Raw genomic sequence first — 25442 nt, 5'->3', positions numbered from 1 at the left:
CTAGGTTCATTATTAATGGGCTAAACGTTTATTGACAAAAAACGAGGAGATGGCTGTCATTTTTGAAATGCAGACTGAATTAGTTCAGTAGACAACTAGGACACTAGATTATAGAACTCAGTACATTACATTGAATTATTACAACAAGGTTACAACAGATATTTCAATCCAACATTTGATGCCAAGGCTGGTAATCCAGAGCAATGATGTCTTTGCACACATTTATTGTAATGCTGTACCAATCCTTAAGAAACTCTCATTACTTGTCCACACATCATTGAAATAAGTCACACAAAATGTTCATTCATCCCTCTGTTTTATTAACAATCACAAAACATCTGTAATAAAATAAACATTTTTAACTGTACATGGAGAAGCACAACTTGTACTTTAGAATTTGCACATTGATTTCATTGATTTTTACCATCACAGTATATTCACTTTGCATTGTACAAACACATATTCAAACATACATCCAAATTTTAAAAAGCCATGTCTGAAGATTTGTTGAATGGAGATTAAACTGGAAACACAAGATGAGGCAAGAAACTGGCAATGAAAAATGTTTTGAAACAAAATAAATTTAAACTATTTGTCACATGCACTTAGGATATGTGCAGTAAAGCGCACACATTCTGCTTCTTTAAAAAGAAAAATACACACGTGATTAAAAAGTGTTTAAATAAAGCTACATGAATTAAAATTCCCAGAATTTTCCTTCAAAGCTGTAAAACTGTACTTCTGTAAATCTGACTACACAATCCAGAGTTATCCATCCTGCATGTAGTGGATAATTCACCTGTGAATGTAATAATGTAAAATGGCAAGATATTGACTCTGATTTGGATATTTTATTTACAGAATCTGCAGAGCTGCTGTGGGACATTTCACAGCTTAAATATTGATTTAGGACAGACGACAGAAACTGGACATTGAAATATAGCAGCACAAACCTTTCTCTCATTAAATAAAACACAATCAGAATCAATTATTTTGTAAATTTGCACATACCGGTGAAAAATAGCTTTACAGTTTTCAAAACAGTGTTCATAAACCTGCCGACAACTCCAAAATCCTCTTCAGTGCAGCACAGTTTACTGTTTTGCCACCTGGTACATTTCGTCTATCTTCTCCTGGTACATCTTCACAACAATGGGCCTTCTCAGTTTCATCGTGGGTCCTGCAGAAAAAAACAAAAACAAAACAAAAACATTTTAATCAAAGATAAAACTAGAGATTAACACACTTTTGATCCTGTGTGGCTTTGAACACGTCAGAGGTGGAGATTTAATCAGACAGGAATGTCGTCTGGCATGTAAGCGACTCGTCTGTTGATGATGACATGACCAAGATAAAAAGGTGTTTATACTTCACAGCATGTTGAAAAGTGACAGCTCGTTGAATACTTCCTCTACTCTTAATCACAGTGTTGTGCGTCGACCTTTGCTCCAGTTTTAAGGCCAAAAAAGTGAGTCATAGGACCAGCTGAGGAGAAGTACTCGGATCAGTAGGGTTATTACTGTCATTATGCTTTATTTCCTGTTTGTGGTGTCTGTATTTGTCATTTGTGGGGGGCATTTGTTACTGGAAAATGTAAATAAATATGAAACGTTTACAGCATGTATTCTTTTATCACCATATTTAATCAACAATTACAATAAATAAAGCAATAAAAGCAGCGATATCATGGTTGAGAAATACTTTGTGTCATTTATATAACTGAGTGATTCTATAATGATATTCTAAAGTGATATTTCACTTTCATTTAATACATAAAGTGAACAGGTTCCATCATTTCTTTAGCTAAAAATGCAAATCTTGTGTTGGAATTTGCAGTTTTTGTGCTGTCTGATTTTTTAAATGTCAAGTTTTCTCTTCAAATTTAACACTAGGATACATGTTTGTGTTTATTATTTTCAGTATTATTTGTTCAAAATAATCATTAAAATGTGACAAAGGTGTTTTTAAAACTATTTTAATAATTTATCTGGATAAAATAATTCATTTTGTGAGAATGCCAAAGTTGAAGAGCCATCACTGCTCTGTTTTTGGCTGTAAACAGCCACATAGTTCCACGCACAAGCTCCCCATCTCAGAAGAAGACAGACTAAGTGTCTAGAGTTCATTTATCAAGGAAATGTTCCAGCTACACTCAGTAAAACTGTGCTTGTGTGTGCTCGTCACTTCACGGCCGGCTGCTTTTCCAACTTTGGACAGTCCAACAGAGGGCTAGCCAATAGACTGGTCCTGAATCCAGGCGCATTACCAACCATCCACCAACAAACCTGGGACCCTGGAAATGTGAGTATTTTAAATGCTGTGTGCTGTGGAGCAGATGTAAGAGCTTTTCCTCAGTGTCACCCCTGACTCTGAGTTAGCTTCAGGATGCTAACTTTAGCTGCGATTAGCCTGTTGTTTTAGCCTGTAATGTTACGTTGAACGAGCTTTGCTGTTTTCTAAACATTGTGCACTCGGAGCTCGTGGTGCCGCTCTCAGTGACGCTGAAGCGCGGGGCGGTATCAGCGGTGGCTCATTTACATATGAAGGCCACGCCCACTAAATCAGAGCGTTCTGAACAGAGGGGCTATGAGAGCCTGGAAACAATGCTACTGTGCTTGATTTATTGGCTTTTTGGACCAAAACATGTTACTACCATTTCATGAAGACATCAATGATCCATATTAAACAGCAGAGAAGAAGCAGAATATGGGACCTTTAAATTTTGTCTAAACTGTGATGTAAATGATGAGGGACATTTCTAGGGAGCGTAGTCTGACAGAGAAATGTGGAATAACTCCAAATTAAGTATGATATGGATTTATGTGACTATTATGTTAAAAAAATAGTCACAACTTTTCTCCATTACACAGTTGACAAAAATATACTCCAAATTTTTTTTGTTACTTAAATATTTAAGAATTCTTTAGAGCCTAAGCTTGCTAACTTATGAATTAATTACATTACAGGTGTACCATTTGCAATCAAATAAAATATGAAACAAAAAAGCACAGATTTTTTCCACTTTTTTGGGTTACCTGAAATGTTCCCCTAATTATAGAATAACGCCACTATTTTTACTGTTTTGTACTTTTTTCTGACTCCCCAATGTGGATTTGGTATTTTTTCATTCTCCAGAATTTATTCCTTACTTCATTTGTCAAAACACTTTGAATTTATCTGTTTTTAAGAGGTGCTACACAAACAAAATTTTAGCATTATCATATGACAAAGAAATCCTGGATATAAAAAATCTTACAGTATTAAATTATTGTGATGTATTGATATGTTTTGCTAATTTCTTTTATAACCTACTGCTTTAATGAAAGGTTTCCCAAACGTTTTACCTCCAACATATCTGGGCTAAAGACCAGCCTCCTCCTACTGACTGAATACGCTAATAGGTCAATAGAAAACAGACAAAAATGAACAAAAACGGAATAAAAGATACTTAATTTAGCATGTTTGTTTATATTCTTAAAATAATGGATGAAATATTCGAATGTGATTAGTTTTTTAATGTTGGAAGGCCTTTAATGACCCTGGAGGAGTGTTTCAAAGAACTGAGTTTTAGATACTGTTGTTATTGTAGCAGGTTATATACCTGGTTGTAAAACTGTTTTAAGAACTTATGCTGCAAAGTTGCTAAAATAAAAGTGTAATATCAGTCTTAAAATGTAGAAAAATGGGAATAAAAGAGCTGCCATACTAAGAAAACCAATGTGAGGTAAGAGTGCCTCAGACTCACCCAGCTCTCCTCCAGAGATGGAGAAATCTCGCTCCAGTATGACCCACTTCTGGACCCGCTGGGCGTTGGATGTCGCCACAGCGTTGACGCGCTCGACGCCCTCCTGAATGGCGGTGTAGATAGCCGGCTCCTTCTTGGCGATGATCTCTGATACCTTGGTGGAGGTGACGTTGTGCTGGCTGCAGAAATCCAAAGCCTCCTGGCTCAGCTCGTCTGTGGGCTCGCCGTTCTCGTCCACGACACACTGTGGGGATTAAACAGAGGGAGTTTTCATGTGTCTGCTGCTGTTTGTTGAGCAGCTGCTGCTGTCTGCTGGAGAGGTCGGCTCACTTTGAGTGTGATGAGCATGGAGAGGAACTTCAGCTTGTCTCCTAGCAGCATGACGTTGCTGATGATGGGAACCTCGGACTTCAGGGCGTTCTCGATGGGAACGGGAGGGATGTTCTCACCGCCGGCTGTGATGATCAACTCTGTGAAAAAAAAAACAACTTTTAGCTTTGCACAATGATTGCAACAACATTTAAGTATTTTTTCTTCCAACTGCTGCTCACCTTTGATCCGTCCTGTGATGTAAAGGTAATCTTTAACATCGTGTCTTCCCAGGTCTCCAGAGTGCAGCCAGCCGTCCTGGTCGATGGTCTCTGTGGTTTTCTCTGGCTGGTCCAGGTAGCCCATGAAGACGTGTCGACCCCAGAAGCAGATCTCTCCGTTTCCGTCCTCATCTGGGTTATCCAGCTTCGTCTTGCAGCCTGGCATCACTTTTCCACAGCTGGAGAGATACAGAGAAGATAATCATTCAAACCTGTTGTGACTTTTGCACGTCTCTTTACGACCGCATCAATGTAAACAAATCAACTTTAAAATGTAATTTCCTGTTTTATTTCTGCTTTTCTTCTGACCTCGTGATGCGGTATTGGTCGTTCAGGGACAAGGTCTGTGGTCCGCTGCACTCGCTCATCCCGTACAGCTCTAACAGCGGGATGTTCAGGCTCATGAAGAACTCCAGGGTGTCTTTGGTGATGGGCGCAGCACCCGTCATGCACAGTTTGCAGCGGTCCAAACCCAACGCAGCACGCACCTTCTTGAAGACCAAAGCGTTGGCCAGCGTGAAGCCCCACGGCACCTCATTCTCCCTGGGAAACAAAACATTATTATTACACTTCTGAGGATAAGCGTCCACCTGCCCAACTGCTTGTTAAGACAAATTTCTAATCAGCCAATCACATGGCAGCAACTCAATGCATTTAGGCATGTAGACATGGTGAAGACGATCTGCTGCAGGTCAAAGCGAGCATCAGAATGAGGAAGAAAGGTGATTTAAGAGACTTTGAACGTGGCATGGTTGTTGGTCTGAGTATTTCAGAAACTGCTGATCTACTGGGATTTTAACCCACAACCATCTCTAGGGTTTACAGAGAATGGTCCCAAAAAGAGAAAATATCCAGTGAGCAGCAGTTCTGTGGGACAAAATGCCTTGTTGATGCCAGAGGTCAGAGGAGAATGGACAGACTGGTTGGAGCTGATAGAAAGGCAACTGTAACTCAAATAACCACTGGTTACAACCGAGGTCTGCAGAAGAGCATCTCTGAACACACAACACGTCCAACCTTGAGGCAGATGGGCTACAGCAGCAGAAGACCACACCGGGTGACCCTCCTGTCAGCTAAGAACAGGAAACTGAGGCTACAATTCACACAGCAACACCAAAACTGGACAATAGAAGATTGGAAAAACGTTGCCTGGTCTGATGAGTCTGGATTTCTGCTCCACATTCAGATGGTAGGGTCAGAATTTGGCCTCAACAACATGAAAGCATGGATCCATCCTGCCTTGTGTCAACGGTTCAGGCTGCTGCTGCTGGTGTAATGGTGTGGGGGAGATTTTCTTGGCTCACTTTGGGCCCCTAAGTACCAACTGAGCATGGTTTAAAGTCTACAGAAAAAAAGAAAAAAAAAAACAGAAAAAAAAGAGAAAAAAAGAAAAACACGGGGGGACAAAAGAAAAAAAAGAAAGAAAAAAAGAAAAAAAAAGGGAAAAAAGAAAAAAAGAAAAAAAGAAAAAAAAGGGAAAAAAGAAGAAAAAAGAAAAAAAGAGAAAAAAGGAGAGAAAAAAGAAAAAAAGAGAAAAAAGGAGAGAAAAAAGAAAGAAAAATAAAAAAAGAGGAAAAAAGGAAAAAAGAAAGAAGAGAAAAAAAGGGAAAAAGGAAAGAAAAAGGAAAAAGAAAAAAGAAGAAAAAAGCGGAAAAAAGAAAAAAAGCTAAAAAAGAGAAAAAAGAAAAAAGAAAGAAAAAGGAAAAAAAGGAAAAGGAAAAAAAGAAAAAAGAAAGAAGAGAAAAAAGGGAAAAAGAAAACAGAAAAAAAAGAAAAAGAAAAAAGGGGAAAAAAAGAAAGAAAAGGCAAAAAGAAAAAAGAAGAAAAAAAAGCGAAAAAAGAAAAAAAAGAAAAAAAAGAAAAAAAAGTACTCAGTCACTGAGTATTGTTGCTGACCATGTCCATCCCTTTATGAGCACAGTGTACCCATCTTCTGATGGCTACTTCCAGCAGGATAACGCTCCATGTCATAAAGCTGGAATCATCTCAGACTGCTTTCTTCAACATGACAATGAGTTCCCTGTACTCAAATGTCCTCCACAGTCCCCAGATCTCAATCCAATAGAGCACCTTTGGGATGTGGTGGAACGGGAGATTCTCATCATGGATGTTCAGACGACAAATCTGCAGCAACTGTGTGATGCTATCATGTCAATATGGAGCAAACTCTCTGAGGAATGTTTCCAGGACCTTGTTGAATCTATGCCACCAAGGATTAAGGCAGTTCTGAAGGCAAAAGGGGGTCCAACCCGGGACTAGCAAGGTCTACCTGATAAAGTGGCTGGTGAGTGTATATTACAATAAAGAGAGAAACTCTACAGTCAAACATGTCTCACCCATTCATGACGCTGTAGTTGTACTGTAGTCCGATGGATTTGGCCCAGCCTGCTATTCTCTTCCTCATCGGGGACGATTTTGCTCCCACTGCTTTCATTTTCTCCTCCATCTTCTCCCACACACGAGGAACCCCGAGGAAACACGTTGGACGAGCTTCTTTCATTGTGTTGACTAACGTGCCCTGAAGATATAAATGTGGATTAAACACGGTGAGTTACAGAAAATCTCTATCCCTGATTGGATGTTTGTAAAGCAGAAGCATTCGTACCTTGAGAGCATCTGGGTCTGCGAAGTAGACGGTGGTGGCGTAGCTGATAGCCAGCCACATGTCGACGACTTGAGCAGCCACGTGGCTGAGCGGCAGGTAACTGACCATGACTTCTTCAGCGTAGTTTATGGCCAATCTTTCAGCTGCAGCGTTACACGTCCAGGTCAGCTGCAGAGTAAGAAGTGAAACTTGAGAAATCAGGAAATATTTCTAGCATCTTACTTCCAATATATGCATAAAAATAGAAAATCAGGGGCAGAAAATGGGAGCCCCTGGTGCAGGTTTTTCCAAGTTAGGGGAATAAGTCACCAGGAAACAGAGGACAAAACCACAGATGGTGGAGACCTCTGAGAGCTGTTACTGTACCACATGTGTTTTCATGGTATTTTTCAACACTGCAGCTCAAAACGTCTCCCTTCTTCCTCCTAAAATCAAGATTAGCTAACTACCAGGTGGTGAGATGGAGCCTCTGATCTGACTGATGCCCGATGATAAAGCCTGAGTCAAACCTGTTGTTGGTATGAACTTTATGTCAGCACCCTTTAAGGTTATAGTACGGTTACACTTCTCACAACAAGAGGAGATGGAGGCTCAGAGTCCACATTAACACAACGTCACTGTTTGATTTGGATAGCACATGGCAAAAACAGTCTTATTAAACCTAATATAAGCCACAATCACGTGAGCAGCTTTTTAATGTGCTGATTTACGCAAGAGAAAAAATCAAGAGGACCGAATATAGAGCCTTGGGGAACTCCAAAAAAAGGCTTTCCATTGTCTTGCATCTAATACACTGGGGAAAAAATGAAATCCAAGTGTGTTTATGTCTTGAATTTATTAAAAAGTGTTTATTAGAGTAAATAAGAGCCACATTCACCAGAAAAGGCAAGAAAAATGTCTGATTTTCTTATTTTAAAGTCTAAGGGTGACTTAGCTTTTTCCGCTAGGGCCCCCTTCCCGAGGAAATAAGGTGGGCAGAGTCAGTCACCTCTTTTAAATCTCTTCTTTAAACTCACTTTTCCAGACCTGCTTTTAAGAAATCTTACCCTTATTGTATTTTTACCTATTTATTTATCTATTTTATTGATCATTTAATTCATTTTCATTTTTTAAATATATTTATTTATGTATATTGATTGCATTAGTAGATTTTAGTGTTTGTATGTGTGTATTTAGGTGTACACACATTATTTTTGTGCTTTTAATCATTTGCTTAGATGTTTAATATTTTTATTATATATATATATATATATATATATATATATATATATATATATATATATATATATATATATATATATATATATATATATATATATATATATATATATATAAGTAAAAACAGGCCGTCAATAGGGAAGGAAAATTTTGCTTGTGTAGTTTATTTTTGTGTTTTGATATCTTGATTTAAGACATTTTTTGGACCTGTCTGGTGCATGTAGCTCATATTAAGTCTTATGGACACTTTTTAATAAAAATAAGACAGAGACAAATACTTAGATTTCAGTTTTGCAGTGTAATTGATGCGCAAGTATGGAAAAGTATTTTCTGGAGTTCCCCAAGGCTCTTTCTTCGGTCCTCGTGTTTTTTATTTACATAAATCAGCAGTTTATAAATACCTTTAAAATGCTACTATAATTTCCTTAACTCTGCTGTGTCACACACATACCTCTTAGTTTAGATTTGCTTTTTATAAAAGTTTTAGCTGTGATAGTAGCTTTGGCTTGCCTCTTTCAGGATAATCTATTTAAATCTTGATGACAAATAATTTTTTATTCTTATATATCTGACCTTTTAAATAAAAAGGAAGAAAAGAAGAACTAGAAACAGATACATAAACAGACTAAAACCACAATAACTGTCAGTTTTAATTGTTTTTTTTAAAAGCAGAAAACAGTAAAACTATGCCGAGTATTACCCAGTTTGGGCTCTAAACACGAGAAGTAAGAAGCCTATCATGCTGAAAAATCAAGTACACTGGAAAAAACTGAAATCTTATGATGTGTTTTTGTCTTATTTTGGGTAAAAATTGTCTTGTTATACTTGGTAGTCCAGAAAATGTTGTTTCGAGTTATTTATTTTTAAAAAATGAGGCCAAATTGCGCGATAACGTTTACGTAATAAGTTAAAAAAAAAATCTGCGGGTGGAAAAAGAGAAAAATTTTCTTGTATGAAGACATTATTTTAGTTTCAAGCAAATTTTCGAGTATTTTTTTTTAATCCATTGGCAGATTATTTTTACTTGTTGCAGCAATTCGGACCTCATTTGCGTATTTAAATAACTTGAAACAAGACATTTTCCTGGACTGGTCAAGTGAATGAGGCTCATTTCAAGTATAACAAGATAATTTTACTTAAAATTTGACAAAACTACTCGATAAGATTCCAGTTTTTTGCAGTGTATCCATCGTTGTAGACTAATGTTGTAATGACATGTAGTGGAGAGTTTAATAAAAGTAATAAAAGCTAAGAAATGGAAGTGTCTTGTTTTGCTGACTCACGTTATCATGACTCAGCATGACTCCTTTAGGGTTTCCAGTTGTTCCAGAGGTATAGATGAGAGAGCAGCACTCGTTGGGCCTCAGACTGTTGATCATGTCGTCCAGTGTTTTCTCAGGCACATCCTCCCCCAGCTTCATGAATTCCTCCCACTACAGAAACACAGAGACCGTGTTCAGAAAACCGTCTAAATACAACAGCCAGGGCTATTTTAATCATACGTCATGTTTTCTGAGTGAACTCACCGTGTACAGGAACGGGGTTTTCTGCTGCAGCTCTCCTTTATACTGGACGATAGCTTTCAGGTGAGGTAGTTGGTCTTTAACCTGTCAGGAGAGACGCATCAAACTGAATCAAATGAGCTCAGATTTCCTCCATCCTAATGAACATAATAACTCCACAGACACCATGAAGCTCCTGACCTTCAGGATTTTGTCCAGCTGTTTCTGGTTCTCCACCACCAGGACGTTGGCTTTACTGTTGGCGGCGACGAACTGACACGCTTCAGGGGAGTTGGTCGTGTAGATTCCAGTTGCAAGACCTCTGCAGCACAGATCAGATCAGAAATATGAATAAAGTCTTTCAGATCATTTAGTTATGTCCCACTATCGTCATTTCTGTGTTTTAATGTCTTTGAATTAGAAGATTTTCACGACTTGCCAGGTGAATGTGACTCAGATTAAGTCTAAATGTTAGTTTTTACTCAAGATATATCATAAACAGTTTAGTTTCAGAGTATTTGATGTGTAACAATGACAAAACATGCCAGATAAGTTTCTGGAGTTCCACAGGGCTCTATGTTCGGTCCTCTCATTTTTAAATAATAATATCAAAAAGCTGCCATAAAATTATTTGAGGCTCATAAGTTTTAGTTGTATCCATATTTTCATAATTTCTGACAGAATTGGTAGATTTTGTTTTACTCCTTAAAAGAAATTTAGGCCTGATTTTGTCTCTTAATGTCTTGAATTCTGATTTTTTTCTGGACTTGTCAGGTGAATGAGGCTTATGTTAAGACAAATATGACAAAAACAAACAGATGTTTAGATTTCAATTTTTTTGCGAATATTTGTTGTTTACAAATGGAAAAATGTGTTAAGCATTTTCTGGAGTTCCCCATGGCTCTATGTTCAGTCCTCCATTATTTTTTATTAATTTAATTTAATTTAATTTAATTTAATTTAATTTAATTTAATTTAATTTAATTTAATTTAATTTAATTTAATTTGATTAAACTAAATGTTCTGTCCTCTATTTTATTTTTGATTTAATCTAATCTAATTTAATTTAATTTAATTTTATGTTCAGTCCTCTATTATTTTTTAATTTAATTCTAATTTAATTTAATTATTTTTTTTTAATTAAGTTCAATTTAGCTTTATGTTCAGTCCTCTATTATTTTTCAATTTAATTCTAATTTAATTTAATTATGTTTTTTTTTAATTAAGTTCAATTTAGCTTTATGTTCAGTCCTCTATTATTTTTTGATTTAATTTAATTTAATTTAATTTAATTTAATTTAATTTAATTTAATTTAATTTAATTTAATTTAATTTAATTTAATTTAATTTAATTTAATTTAATTTTATTTAATTTAAAAGGGAAAAGATATATTAATTGGCATTTAAACAAATGTAAATGTACCCAAGTTAGCCGAAATGGCTAATTTTTATTGGCAGTCCCTTTGCCAGATGTTGATTGACAACATAGAGCATAACAAATAAATAGTTTACAAGGTTGCTGCTGCAACTGCTGCTTTCGAAATTTTTTATGTATTAATTCTCAGCCCATTTGTACATTTTAGTACCAATGCAAGGCAAAACATGCATCATATTCATTTTTCAATATCAGAAAATAAGACATTTTCTTGACTTGCCAGATCATTGTGGCTCATATAAAGTCAAATCAGACAGTTCTACTAAAATTAGATAAAAATATTTGGTTAGATTTCAGTTTTTGCAGTGTATTTGATGTATGAGATGAAAAGGCATTTTCTGGAGTTCCCCAGGGCTCTATGTTTGGTCCTCTTGGTTTTTAATGACATTATCACTTGTTTTGAATAAAGTTGCCTCATTCAGGAGATGTTGCTTTTTCATGTTTTATTTGTTGAATAGAGATCATGTGTGATGTTTTCATGCACTGCAGTCCATTTTGATTTTTTCGGTAACTATTATGCTTCCAAATTTACTAACCTTAACCTGACTGACCTCATTTAATCAAAGAGAACGACAGGGAGATATGACTAAAGAGACACAGGTTCAAAGCTACTTCCTGCTGTTTTTTGCAGGCTATGCAAACATTCTGCTCATTCTTCTGCTGTGTCACAGTTTAATGCAAAGCCGAGAAGAACGGGCAGGACAAACACCCACATCAGGTTTCGTGAGACAGCCCAAACAGGTGTGTGCAGACACTGAGATGGACTGTGAGATAAGTACGGGCAGATAAATGTGACAGTATCAGGTGAGACAGGGCTGCAGGAGCTCAGGTACAGAGAGGGGGAATGTAAAATCTTTGTTTAGCCTTATCAGCATCCGGTTTGTAAATGTAGGGGTGAGAAGAAGGGCCAAAGACTCACAGGGGCCTTAAAGTATGTGAAACATCCAGGGACAGGATTTCTGTGCAGCCTTACCCGGCGAAGATGCAACCGATGTCTGCGATGAACCACTCAGGGGAGTTGAATCCCAGAATCCCCACGCCGTGGTACCGCTCCAGCCCCAACTACAAGACAACAAGACGTGTGTGTGAGTGTGTGAGTTATTTAGACAAATAACATGCATCATTGATGGCACTGCCGCACAGTGCCTCTGTTACTCTTGACCTACATCTGGCTTCAACACGAACACGTCCGTGAAACAGGAGAGGTAACACTAGCTGTGGATTTCACACACCTGAGTGTTACTTTTCAGCAGCCTGTGAGGTTTACAGATAGACTGGGGGGGAAATACTGGGACGGTGTTTACAAAAAAAGGTGTCAGGGATTTAAGGATATGTGTGGGTCAGAGGGAATCCTCCAGATCTGCTCTTAGACTTCTGCAGGACGAGGCTCAGATTCAGGACTCAGGATTTGAAGAAGTGACTTTAACTTTTCAGTTATAGCTCTGATAATAAAGCACGTTTAAGAACAGCTGAAATAATGCAGAATAATGTGGCCAACAAACCACAATTAATTGCTGCAACAATATACTTCAACCTTCAACATCATTCAGTAATAATGCTGAAAATTAACTAATAGCTGAGTCTGAGACCTTCCGGCTCATCCTACCCCTGAGGGCAAAGAGGAGAAGGGTCAGATTAAGGGTCTAAGTGTTCCCTGAACAGATGAGTCTTCAGACATCTCTTAAAGTAGAAAGGGACTCTGTGGATCGTATAGAGTTAGGTAATTCATTCCATCATTTGGGACCAACAGAGGAGAAGAGTCTGGCTAGTGATTTGGAGCCGCACTGGGCTGGGAGCACCAGGCGTCTTTCACAAGCAGAGCGTAGTGGGTCAGAAGGAGTGTAGACCTGGATGAGGGACCCGTTCTTGTCAATGTTTTGTAAGCCAGAAGAAGAGCTTTGAATTTGATTGGAGCTGCTACTGGAAGTTCCCGGACAGCTGGGCGAGCTAAGCTAACCCTAACCTCCTCTGACGTCTAAGGTAGAGGAGCTGAAGCTAAAGCTCAATAGACGGGGATAGCATAATTAATTTTTATTTTAGGCCTATTAGACCTCCCATGAATTCATATTTTGGCCCCTAGCTTTTAACTTGCAAGAAATTAAAAACAGCTTTAAATAAATGTTTTTATCAGGATGTGAAAATGAGAGAGTTCGAAAACCCATCAGAGGGCACAAAACTAGCAAAAAATGGTGAAGGATCAGAAATAACTGGGGTCAAAATGTTGTTTTAGGTCAAAAAACAAAATCCAGATCCTGATCCTGCTTTAAAAACATCCTGACATATTTCACCTATATCGCCCCCGAGTGGAGGACATGTTCATTGCTCAGAAGCAGAGTTTGCTGATGTTTACGCAGAATGTAACGCTGCAGAAAACTGAATTTTTATCAAGTGTTTTTGTCTTAATTTCAGTAGAAAATGTCTTTTTAGCCTTAATATGAGCCACATTCACCTGAGCAGTCCAGAAAAATGTCTTGTTTCAAGTTATTTGATGACAAAAATGAGTTCTGAATTGTTTGCTCACAAGTCAGAAAAATTTACCCGAAAATTTGCTTGAAACTAGAATAATGTCTAAATACAAGTGACTTTTCTCTTGTTCCATTGGTAGATTTTTTTTTAACTTATTACAAGTAATTCAGACCTCATTTTGGTGCTCCCAGGCCAGAGCGGCTCTGAATCTCTAGCCAGACTCTTCTCCTCTGTTGTTCCCAAATGGTACAACACAAGCAGTTATTTATTTATTTTTTTCATAATGTAGAATGATCAAGCCAACAAACCACAATTAATTGCAGCAACAATATACTTTAATTTCCAACAACATTCAGTAATTAGTCCTGAAAATTCACTAAGAGCTGAGTCTGAGACCTTCTGATTATTCTACCCCCAAGGACAAAGAGGAGATGTAATAAGTTTAAAAAAAAAAACTAAAAAAAAAAAATTCTGACTTGTGAGCAAGCAATTCAGACCTGATTTTGTCTTAAACAATTTGAAACAAGACATTTTTCTGGACCCATCAGTTAAATGTGACTCATGTCGAGTAAAAATAGAGTCTTGAAATTAGACAAAAACACTTGATAAGATTTCATTTCTTTGCAGTGCACTGATCATGTGGTATCAAGAGACACCTACACTGCAAAAAACTGAAATCTTATCAAGTGTTTTTGTCTTTTTTAAAGTAAAAATTGTCTTATTATACTCGATATGAGCCACTTTCAACTTATCAATCCAGAAAAATGTCTTGTTTCAAGTTATCAGAGTACGAAGACATTTTTTCTGGATTGGTCATGTGAATTTGGCTCATATTGAGTCTAAAAAGGATTTTTTTATTGAAAATAAGACAAAAACACTTGTTAAGATTTCAGTTTCTGCAGTGTAGGGGCGAGGTGAGGTTTGATTTCATCAATCCGTAAATTTGAAGAAATGTTCAAAAGAAACAGCTCAGTGGTCATTTTCACAAAATCAAATGTGGCCCTCTTTGAAAAAAGAAGTCAAATGTGTGATAATCAAGTCAAGTTGTATCAAAACAGATGTTAAAATGCAGCAGATGAATGATCATTTCTTTTACTTCCTGGATTCAGAGCTTGAACTTTTAAAAACCTCTCTTGTGCATGATGTAAACATGTTGAACCTGTGCAAATGTTTCTTGAATGAAATGCAGAAAAAGCCCAAAACAAACCTTGAGGAAGCTTTTTGCAGCCGCGCGGCACTGCCCGTAGTAATCCTTCCACGTCACCGTCTCCCACTGACCGTCCTTCTTGAAAGCCAGAGCCGTGTGGTACCCAAACGTCTCCACCGTCTTCTGGAACATCTGGTGGATGGTGATGGGGTTCTCTGATCCCGATCCCGAGTTCTCCATCCTCAGCTTGACCGCCTTATCCCTGCTGGTGCTCCACAGCTCCTCGGCTGGGGCCAGGTTGGCGATCCCATCTAGAGGCCATAAGCGGATTTTAGGGGTGTCATCCTGACAACAGCCACATCTACCCGCCATCACTGAGAAGTCCACAAACAAAGTCCCTGAGAGGCAGCGAGCTTCTCCTTCAGCAGAGGAGTCAGGTGTAAGAGAGGGCTGCAGTCATCTCTGGACTACCTTTTAGAGACTGTCACACCTGCGCTGTCAGAGCAACATGATTTGCAGGTTGTGCATGAACGGGGGAAGGCGCCGCTGATACCTGAGACTGAGCAGGAAGCTATAGAGCTCATGCCTACCTACCAATCAGGTTTGGTGAGGGAAAAGAATATGGGTTAGATAGAGAGCATCAGAGTTGGGTTACTGCGATGAAAGCAGGAAGGAAAACAAGAACATGGAGAAATAACAACGTCTTTGTGCTGCGATGAGCCAAAGTTGGGCCTCTTGTAAAACTTTATGATAGTTTCCAGCATCCAGAGAAACTCTTAACACAATCTATCTTTGCTTCCATCTGTGTAACCTCTGCATTTTCTCTCCATGATGTGAATCATTCCTGTAACTTCTGTAAAAAAAAAACTCACAGATGAGCAACTGTTTTCAGAAAGGTCAGAAGGATTTGTGATGCACAGCGTCCTTTAGAGCTTACTGTTTCATTTGTTACACTGAATCGTGTGATTTCTACCAAACAGGCTCTTCAACTGCGTCTAAACGATCCCTTCAGGCTTTTCTCAGACTCTTTAACTCCATTCTCTCTGGTTATGTTCTCCACATGTGTGTTGTTTTCTCACATGACGACTTGTAGTGTCAGGCTCTTCCTCTCCACGTGTGTGCAGATTATCTAAGCACAGCATGAGGAGGGAAAACTTTCTAAAACAGCTTTAAATACCCAAAGATGATGTATTGTGACACGATCCAGGCTGAAGTTCAGGGAAAACTAGATAAAGATGACAAACCTGCTGGAGGAGCTCGTGCTAATTAATCTATTCAGCCCCTCCAGTGCTGGAGTCACGCCCTGTTTGCAACAAGCATCACATTTACTTTTAGGCTGAAGACTTATTAAAACAGAAACTCTTCCTCTAAGAAGGTAAAACCTAAAAATCTAAACACTCATTTTTGATGGAAAATTCTTTGAAAAACAACATCTGTTCTGCAAAAAGGTGTTTCTTAATCCCGGATGATCAGTGGTCAGTTTTCTGAAGTTTTACGTGCTGCGTAAACAACAGCAAACTCTGCTTCTGACCAAGGAACATGTTTTCCATGAGGAGGCCATAAGTGGAAAATATGTCAGGATGTTTTTATGGCAGGATCATGATCTGGATTTTATTTTGAAGACTATTTTGACTTTAAAACAACATTTTTAGCCCAAATTATTTCTGATTCTGTTTCATTTTTCAGCAATTTTCTGCTCAGTTTCATCACTTTAATCTAGTCTTGTGTCCTCTGATGCAGGGGTCCCTGTTTAATGTTGATGATAGAAGTGAGACACCTGGTGTCTGAAAGTGGTAACTGCACGTTTCGAGTTTATTTAGAAACTTGCTCTGGTCAGCCATTACTCTACATATTTTCCTTTTTTCTTCCTGTTGGAAAAAACATTTTTCCGTGAGTATTTTTACTTTAAGAAGATCAGTTTTGTTAGTTTTTGAAGTCTTTATGATTTAGTTCTGTGATGAAAGTTAAGGATTTAGATGTAAGCTGGGATCGATATATGCTAACCGTTAGCATATCTACGTAATTCGCACGTTAGCATCGAGCTAGCGCCATGTTTTCTTTATCGTTTTTGATACTTAAAAGACGCTTAAAATAGGTTAAATGTGTTGAAATGTAAATCTATTCTGTCAGGCTGATATTCATTTCTCTGTTTGTGCAGTTTTACAGCGTTTTTCTGAGTAAAACTTCAACCAGAAGCATCTGAATCTGAGTTTTCATGGAGAAGCCGTTACCTATCTGCTATTCTAGGAAAGCAGGGGCAGAATACCGGTCCTTGGGTCAATTGGTACCGGGCTGCTCATAAGAAATACTCAGCTTACATTATTTATTTTACATTTATTATAAAATGGACAAAAAGCAAACATCTTTTGAAAGTTTCTTTAGGCAGGCATTAAACCGGTCTGTGGCGCAAAAAAGGCTCTAATGTAGTTTTTAAACTCTCTCATGATAAATCAATCACTTTAATGACGTAAACAGCAAAGTTAGCTTAAGGGGGACATAGCATGCATGTGTCTCCTTTTCACTATGCCAGACTAGGATGCCTGTAAAGCATTTCTGCCCTCAGTACAAGTCATTTAGTTCCTTCATTGCCCCACAATAGCGTTCTCAATATCCTCATTTTAGGCCATTCTGAAGATCTCGTTGAAACGCTCCGTTTGGAGAATGACCTCCAGTAACCTCGCAACGTCACAGCCCTTTGTGCTCTGATTGGTCAGTTCTATCAGAGGGGCGGAGGGGGTAGAGCCAGGGGGCGGTTTTTGCAGCATGGCAGTATTTACAAAATCGCTATATTGGATGGAGCAGACTGAGCGAGTTTGCTGTTTGCCAAAACTTCACCGTAAGGCATTGATAGCACTAATAAAATGGCAGAGTGTAGGATACGTCTTTTTGTATTGAACCCCGAGTCAGACCCGGACGGTTCTGCAGCTCAGGAGGAAGAAAATCCACCTGGACACAGATCATCTCAGGACGCTTCATTGTGGTGAGTCAAAGCGGTACTGTAACATGTATAGTTTATACGTGGAAATATAGGCAGACTTCACCAATAAACTATTTCTGTAATAGGGCTCCATCCTGCTCCTTCACTTTTCTCTGACTGTTTTATCCATCGTGCTAAAAGTGTAGTCTAAAGATCGCCTCTACCGTCAGTTCGTCACTATGTTATTACCGCATCATTATTGTGGTCCAGGTTCACAGTGCATGTCAGAACAAGCATGCAAATATCACAGTCTCACAAGTATTACGACGTCTGCTAAAACTACAGTGTTTTAACTGCTAATTCACCATGTAAAGCCGAGCTGCTCAGCAGAGCAGAGTCCCTGCACATGTACATGTAACCATAGCTGCATTGCTTACATGTGAAATCAGCTGTTAGCAGCCTGTAGCATGTCAATGCTAACTGGTGTAAGGCCAGATGTTTTCCCACAAGGTGAGGAGAAGGAGGTGAGGACGACGTGCTGGTTCTCAGGTGTGAGCTAAGAAGTGACGACATGGACCTGTCCTTCCATCCATCGTTATTGGGAACGTAAGATCTATCTCCAATAAGATGGACGAGCTAGCCATGCTAACCCAGCAACAGAGGGAATACCAGAGGGCAGAGTAGCATCATGCTATTCACAGACATGGCTAACAGAGCTAACAGCAGACACCAAGGCCACATTGGAAGAGCTTCACCTGCTGTGAGCAGACAGGATCCAGGAGACAGAGACTGAACAGACTGCTGAAGAAGCTCAGTCCTGGACCCTGTGGAGGTGGAGACTGGCTGAACTGGACAATGATGGACAAGCTGTCAGCACCTGTTTTCTTATGGAGCTTTTTACACTTTCTATACACTTTCTTGCTTTGGTTTCCTTGATTGCTGCTGCGACTTTAATTTTGTTGTACTTGTTACAATGACAATAAAGTTCTATTTTATTCTAAAAGTCAGTTTTTATGGCTGGATGTGTACGTGACTTCTGGTCATCGATGATTCTCGATGAACAGCAAGTTTTAGCACTTCCATGTGGGCTTCATTTTTACTAACTGGATGTTGCCCCTTGGTAGAGAGCTTTCGTTTAATACAAGTAGCCTATGCACAGCCCGGATGTAGTTTAGTTAGTTGTGTTACTAGACAGACTTAATTCAAGATGAAAGTTGAGGGCCATGTGAAAACAGACTTTGGTAACAACATGTCTGCTTCATGAGGCATTAAGGAGTCATTTTGCTCTTTTAATATCTTGATATTAAACATTTTTCTGGAATTGTGAGCTGAATGTGGCTCATTTTAAGTCTAAAAAGAAAAATATTCTGAAATAAGACATTAACACTTGATTAGAGTTTTGTTTTGCATTGTTACCTCTGCACTCTTTATAATTCACTTTCCTGTTATTTCTTGAACAGTTTCACCAAATTCTGATATTGTGACAGCGCTATTTCTGACACTTGAGGTTGTATCTTCAACATATTCCAACTAGAAAGTGATGCTACAGTCAAAAATATCAGATTATGAAAATAAAACAAGAAGAGTTAGAGGCCATTCTTCTGCTTCTGAAGTTTGTCTTTTGTGCTTACTTGTTATTTCCTCGACAGCTTCATCCAGCTCGGCTTCAGTGCTGCTCCGAGGAGGAGACTCCAGGTTTTCCACCTTTGTGGCGTTTCCATTCAGGATGCAGTTTGTGTTTTTAGTCAGGATTCTGAGACAGAAGAGAAGTTTTTTTCTTTTAAGTTTCAAAACAAAGAGTCTCAAGTAGATCGAGAGAAGCTGAATGTTTACTCACCTTTCAGGGATTTCACTCATGATTGCTCCGTTACTCTTCACTGAATTCTCTGAGACGCTCATCTTGATTCAGCTGAAAGAAAAACCCAGAAAAGAGTCTTTAATGGACGTGAAGAAGTCCTGCACTGAGGCCCCTCTCACTGATAAGTTTATCTGTGATGAAGTGACTCATTTATACGACACTGACATTCACAAGGGTCACAGCGACAGGTCACAGCCGTCACAGCCAGCATGCACAGCAGAGGTTTGAATGTCACAACTTTGACTGCTGTGCCAGAGACTCTGTCAGCTGATCCTGTTTGATTCAAACTGGTAAAACTTCACAGCCCGACAGTCACACAGGAAGCAGGATAAAGTGATTAAACCAGCTTTAGCTCATCAAAATATGAATGTACAGCCAGTAAAACTATAACACACAGCTCTACTCATGGGTCTGACCCGCAGATGAAGAAATGATGCCACCTAGTGGACACAACCTGTAACTGTCAATCAAAGGATGTGGCATCATAAAACTACAAATAATGAATGAACTGAAGTTGTCTGTGTTTCATTGAAAGCTAATACTACATTTGCAAAACTTTTATAAACACGTTTGTAAACACTGGCATTTAAAGGTCAGCCACACTGCAAAAACTGGATGTTTTATTTTTAGCAAAAAAGGTTAAGTTTGTTGAATTTAGAGGCATAATTAATAGTTATTGATGAATTGTGATGGAAAAAAAGAAAATCAAGGCAACTTTGGCTGAAGCTTTAACTTAAATCCTCCCAAAAAGTGTAAACATAAAGTTTAAAAGCTAAAACACAGTCCCTTCAGTTCTCACCAGGGTTAAGAAAGTTAGAAAAGCATTTTAGCAGCACTTTATAAACCACTGAATTATGTTCAAGAAAAATACAAGAGGACTGAGTATTGAGCCTTGTGGAGCTCCAGGCAAAATATTTTTCATTGTTACATATCAAATACACTGCAATAAATAAAATCTAATCAAGCATGCGTCTTTGATGAAGTAAAAATAGTCTGTTACACTTAATTTGAGCAAGATCAAGGGTCTTCAACCTGCGGCTCTTCGACTAATTTGCAGTGGCTCCTTGCAGCTTTAAAAAGATAATGGAAAAGTTTTATTTATTTTTCTTACAGAGGGTATTGATGATTAAAAACATTGACACTAAATAAAATTATGCCTTAACATTTTGTTGAACTAAATATGCATCACATCTGTCAATAAAGCTTCCCTTTTTTTTTTTTTACTTTTTTACTTTTTTACAATTTTTTTGAATTACAATTTTTTTTTCTGAATTAGAAAAAAAAGTAAAAAAAAATAAATTATTATTATTTTTTTTAATTTTTGATTTCAAAATTCTTTGAATTCCTACAAGTTTTGCAAATTGTAAAAATTATTTTTTAATACAAATTTTGTGAATGTTAATTTTCAAAAATTTAGTAAATTTTTGAAATTATAATCTTCATTTTTTTTGGGCAAATTTATAAAATTCAAAATGTTCAGTTTTTGAAAAAAAATTGAAAAATTTTGCAACCTATTGACATTTCTTCGATTTTTTAAATTGATGAAATTTATATAACACATTTTTCTCTACTTTTGAATATCTGCAAATGTATCAAAAAATAAAAAGCTAAGACACCACGTGTTCGTTTTCATGAACGCATAAATCTTTTAGTCTACATTGTTATTCACAAGATTTTCACTGTGTTTGGAAACATATACCCTTTTTGTCTTTATTGTAAAGATAGTAGATTTTGTGGCTCTTGGATGACTTTAACCCAGGTGAGCTGAGGCTAAATGGCTCTAATGAAAGTAAAGGTTGCAGATTCCTGAGCTAGATTAACCTGGCAAGTCCAGAAACGTCTTTTTTTGGTGACCAATTTTTGTTAACAATATAGCATCTCATCTTTATCTTAATCAGATATTACATAGATTTTGCTGTTAACTTTTTTTCTCCACACACAAAGTAAACACACTCACTCTCTAACATTCTCCCATCCAATCAACACTATCCCCTAAACTTGTATACAGGGCACAGAGCAGTCTGAAGTCATTGACTAGATAAACATGGCAAAACTTACTCACAGTTGTCATAGATACATACAGGAAGTGAATTGATTCAGATGACTGACCCTCTCCTTCGCTATAAGCTTACACTCTTTGGTCTAGGAAGCATCTGCCAGAATACATTACATATTTTCGGTCTAACATAATCAAGAAAAAGAGTCAATATATGATGAGCTGTTCATGTTTTCCCATTGGACCAAAACGTCAAATACTCCATGGGAAGCAGCTCAAATACAACCTTGTAGGGATGGGTACCTTTCACATTTGAAACGATATGGTACCGATGCCTGAAACCTGGCAATCTCTACCAGTAATCAACAGTATCAATTTTCGGTACTTTTTTGTCTTTATGTGGTAAAAAAAAAATCAATTTGTTTAGTAATGAAGTAAGAATTTTTTTCAATTTAACATTTTTATTCTTCAATATATAACCTTGCAATGCTGTGTTCAAGTCCAGCATAGAAAGTCGCCTACTCTTCCACTCCCTCACAGTCACAAAGATGCATTTAGGTACCTAACCTTGTGCCAGTCTGAGAGAACACATTTCAATTTAAGATATTCAAAGACAAAAATAATGCAATTTTTACTCTTGCAGCAATTCAATTTTTAAAAATATCTTAATACAAAGACATTTATCTGGACTTGTCAAATAAATGTAAATGTGGCTGATTTCAAATTTGATAAAACAATTTTCACTTAATGAAACATAAACAGTGGTTTACATTTCAGTTTTTGAGTGATTTTTTGAATATTTGATAAATATATATATATATATATATATATATATATATATATATATATATATATATATATATATATATATATATGTTTACTTAAAATAAGACACAAACATTTTTTCTGTTGCAGTTTTTGAAATTTATCAAATTGTAAAAACATTTACTGGGGTTCCCCAGGGCTCTATGTTTGGTCCTCTCGTTTTTTTCTTTTTTTTTCTTTTTTTTTTTTTTATACATAAATTTTTAGCTTGAAAATTTAGCTTGCTGAAATTATATTGTTCAAAACTAGTAGCACACAAATACTTCTGGGTTTATTTGCATGTTCAATCTTTTGTGAAAGTTTTACAAGTTTAAATTTCCTAATTCAGGATGTTTTTATAATTTGGTGTCTCACCTGTTTCACAGAGATCACATCAGCAGGTTTCATTTCTATTTTCTATTGTGATTTATTGATACATTTTTACTCTGCAGCCAAATTTAACAGACTGAACCTGACTGAACCTACTGACCTTTTAGATTTTGCAGAGCAGATGTCAAGTTGTTAATTTAACTTTGCTCAAACGACAACATCTCAGCTCAAAATTAGTCCAGTTTCAGTCCAGAAGTGCAAAACAAATGTTGAATTCCAGCATTATTAAAGATTTATATTTAATCAAGAAGCGTTTACCTTGAGATAAACTCTGTTTAGAAGAATCTTCTTGTAAAAGTGAGTTTTTAAAGTCCCATAGGAGAAGCTCAGGAGTGCTTACAGATGTTTGGCCTCACTGTGTCTAAGATGTGATCCAGGAGAAGACAACTTGCTTCCTCGCAGCTGTTTGTTTAGTTTTTAACTCCAGCCAATCCTGGTAGAGGGGGGGGGGGTTTAAAAAGGAATCATCCCTGTTGACTAAACAATAAAAGTCGAGGAGCCTGCTCACCTCAAACATCTAAACACTTCTCTCAGAAAATGATGTTTGTCTGGAACATATTTACCATCAGGCCTGGAGGCTGTTTACCTCAGTCAACATGTCGACATCTGCAGAGCTTCTTGGTAATAAGAGCTTAATTCAATAAATTAATATTAATAATTAATTAAATTTAAAACACTTCTCATCGAAAACAGTAAAATAAGACATGTTGGTACCTTCTCTGTGCTGGAGACCTCTCTGGCATCCACCTGGCAGCTGCAGACAGGTGCAGGATGATCCTGGTCCAACCTTTACCCGGCGCAGGTGCTCGTCCGTCGCCCCCTTAAAGAGGATATCAGACTCACATGAACAGAAAAAAACGTCCCCTCTGCTCTCACGCCTTGTTCACATCCACAGACTTACACAATCCTCCAGAGACCTCCTGCTGAGGCTGCAGCGAGCAGTTAAAGGTCCAAACCCGACCAAAGGTTAGGGCTCCTGGAGGTGAACAGGACCTGGAACCTGACACACAAACAGCCGCTGCTGCTTTGTTTATATGGACAATATTATGATTGGTGGATGGCCAGAAGACTTCACAGGACCAGAGAGGGGATTATCTAACGTAGCAGAGAGATAAAACAGGATTATAAAGACTAAAACTGATTTTTAAGACACTTTTTTATCAGATATGCATGATGAGGCCTGTGGGTGAGATAATGATAACAAGTCTTCCTGAGTTCATGAGGGGGAGTTCATACTTTGACCCATAAAAGTTAGTCAATAGTTGGACAAAATTGTGCAACTTTGACTTTTCAACCAGATTTTTACATCAAGACAGACGAGCACGAAGAGACTCAAGTTAATGAAAAATCAAAGAACATTTTCTATGATAGATTCTGGGGAAGTTTTACTTCTCAGTCTGTTTGATCCAAACCTGAGCTCCACATGTGGGATGAAATAAAATTAGTTTTATCTCTTATCTTTAAAAAAAGTCTTCATCTGTTCAGCTGCACACATAGCTGGTTTTTTAAGGTGGAATCAGGGGAAAGTTCAGCCCCCTCCCTTTACTCAAATGACACACAGTCACCTTCCTCACGGCCACCACGGTCACTGAATCCCTGAACCCGATCACACCACGGCTGTCCAGACTCCAGCCTAACACTGAGCACATGCCGTTATCACCGTCAGGAACCAGGGTCTAAATTTACTCCTGGAAACTTTTAAGAGGCAGCCACAGTGTGTTTTTTCCCCTCCGTCCACAATACCTGGTGTAATAACTCCTAAACGATGGACTTTTAGTTCCTGGTAAAACATTCCCAGGAACTACATGGTTCCTGTGGCCCCTTGTTTGTCTGTGTTTCCATCACAGGCTGAAGACTGTGGTAGGTTATTAAAGTCAGGTCAGTGTTGCATGGAGAACTAGAAAAGCACTCAGAGAGCACTGACCTCCACCAAGCATATTGTGATTGTCACCAACACTTTAGTCCTACTTTAATGTTATACTTCCTTTCAGCAGACTGTCTGCTACAATTTGGTGTTGATAATTATAATGACCCAGTTCATATTTCATATTCCAGATCTTAGTCTCCAGAATATTGCCAGGATCTGGATCGTACTTTTACATCTGTCAGAAATTATGGTGACCTTGTCTTGTGTTGTTTTGCAAAGCAATCCGACCATTTATTGTGGAGTTATATACACATATGGTGAAAACGGCCCTATCTCACAATGATAAAGAATCCTTAAAAAAAATCCTGGATCCAGATGGTGAACTGGATCACCTCCAAAATTAAATCACTTCTTCTTTATCACATTTTGAACATTTCCTGAAAATTTCATCAAGATCTATTTGTTACTTTTTGAGTTATGTTGTTCTCAGACAGACAGACACACTCCCCCAAAAACACAACCTCCTTGGTGGAGGTAATAAAATAAAAGTGGTTGTAGTACACCGCCACACCAGTAGAGGGCAGTAAGACAGCAATGACGGCTTTTCAGCAATAATGACACCATAGGAGGAGACAGACAACCCGTGTAGCACTGCAGTTAGCCTGTTAGCCTGTTAGCATAGAGGCCTGTGCTGGTTTTAATGCAGCTTGATTTCCCCGCAGATGGATTTGTTGACTCTTGAAAGAAGACAAAGCCGTCTAAAGGCTGTTATGCTTTCCACGCAAGCGTGATGTGCAAAAATGAGACGCATGAGATTTGTGCGAGAGAACGCGTGTTGGTTTTATGCTTTTGTACATCCCGCGCGATGTCCATTGGTGTCCACATGGTAAATGGACCAGTAC

At 37.9% G+C, this 25442-nt stretch overlaps 1 protein-coding gene across 2 annotated transcripts; it reads right to left on the bottom strand.

Moving 5' to 3' along the window:
• Nucleotides 1-308: 308 nt before the first annotated feature.
• Nucleotides 309-23744, bottom strand: LOC141790475 (long-chain-fatty-acid--CoA ligase ACSBG2-like). Of its 2 annotated transcripts, XM_074670360.1 has the most exons (16): nucleotides 23575-23744; nucleotides 23388-23493; nucleotides 19463-19534; nucleotides 19257-19378; nucleotides 14769-15019; nucleotides 12069-12157; nucleotides 9862-9982; nucleotides 9685-9765; nucleotides 9442-9591; nucleotides 6941-7108; nucleotides 6672-6853; nucleotides 4645-4878; nucleotides 4297-4514; nucleotides 4076-4215; nucleotides 3746-3989; nucleotides 309-1180 (listed from the first exon to the last, which is right to left on the bottom strand). In XM_074670360.1, the coding sequence occupies exons 3-16, from the start codon at nucleotides 19522-19524 to the stop codon at nucleotides 1095-1097; spliced, it is 2148 nt and encodes a 715-aa protein (XP_074526461.1). In that variant the 5' UTR covers nucleotides 19525-19534; nucleotides 23388-23493; nucleotides 23575-23744; the 3' UTR covers nucleotides 309-1094. The 2 variants fall into 2 exon arrangements, with proteins under 2 accessions (XP_074526461.1, XP_074526462.1); XM_074670361.1 differs by lacking the exons at nucleotides 23388-23493; nucleotides 23575-23744 and adding an exon at nucleotides 22932-23041.
• Between the last annotated feature and the right edge of the window lie 1698 nt (nucleotides 23745-25442).

The sequence above is a fragment of the Halichoeres trimaculatus genome, unplaced genomic scaffold, assembly GCF_033239565.1.
Source record: "Halichoeres trimaculatus isolate MK-OKI-2021-1 unplaced genomic scaffold, fHalTri1.1 fHalTri1_scaffold_5, whole genome shotgun sequence".
Lineage (NCBI taxonomy): Eukaryota > Metazoa > Chordata > Actinopteri > Labriformes > Labridae > Halichoeres > Halichoeres trimaculatus.
Note: the sequence above shows the minus strand (reverse complement) of the source record. Positions and strands in the feature narration are given on the sequence as shown.

Bases quoted from the DNA above. Each gene is read 5' to 3' on its own strand.
- LOC141790475 (XM_074670360.1), bottom strand. From the start codon at position 19,524: ATGAGCGTCTCAGAGAATTCAGTGAAGAGTAACGGAGCAATCATGAGT. The intron at 6,854-6,940 runs GTACGAATGCTT...TTATATCTTCAG, and splicing joins CAGACCCAGATGCTCTCAAG to GGCACGTTAGTCAACACAAT. The intron at 4,216-4,296 runs GTGAGCAGCAGT...TTTTTTTCACAG, and splicing joins CATCACAGGACGGATCAAAG to AGTTGATCATCACAGCCGGC.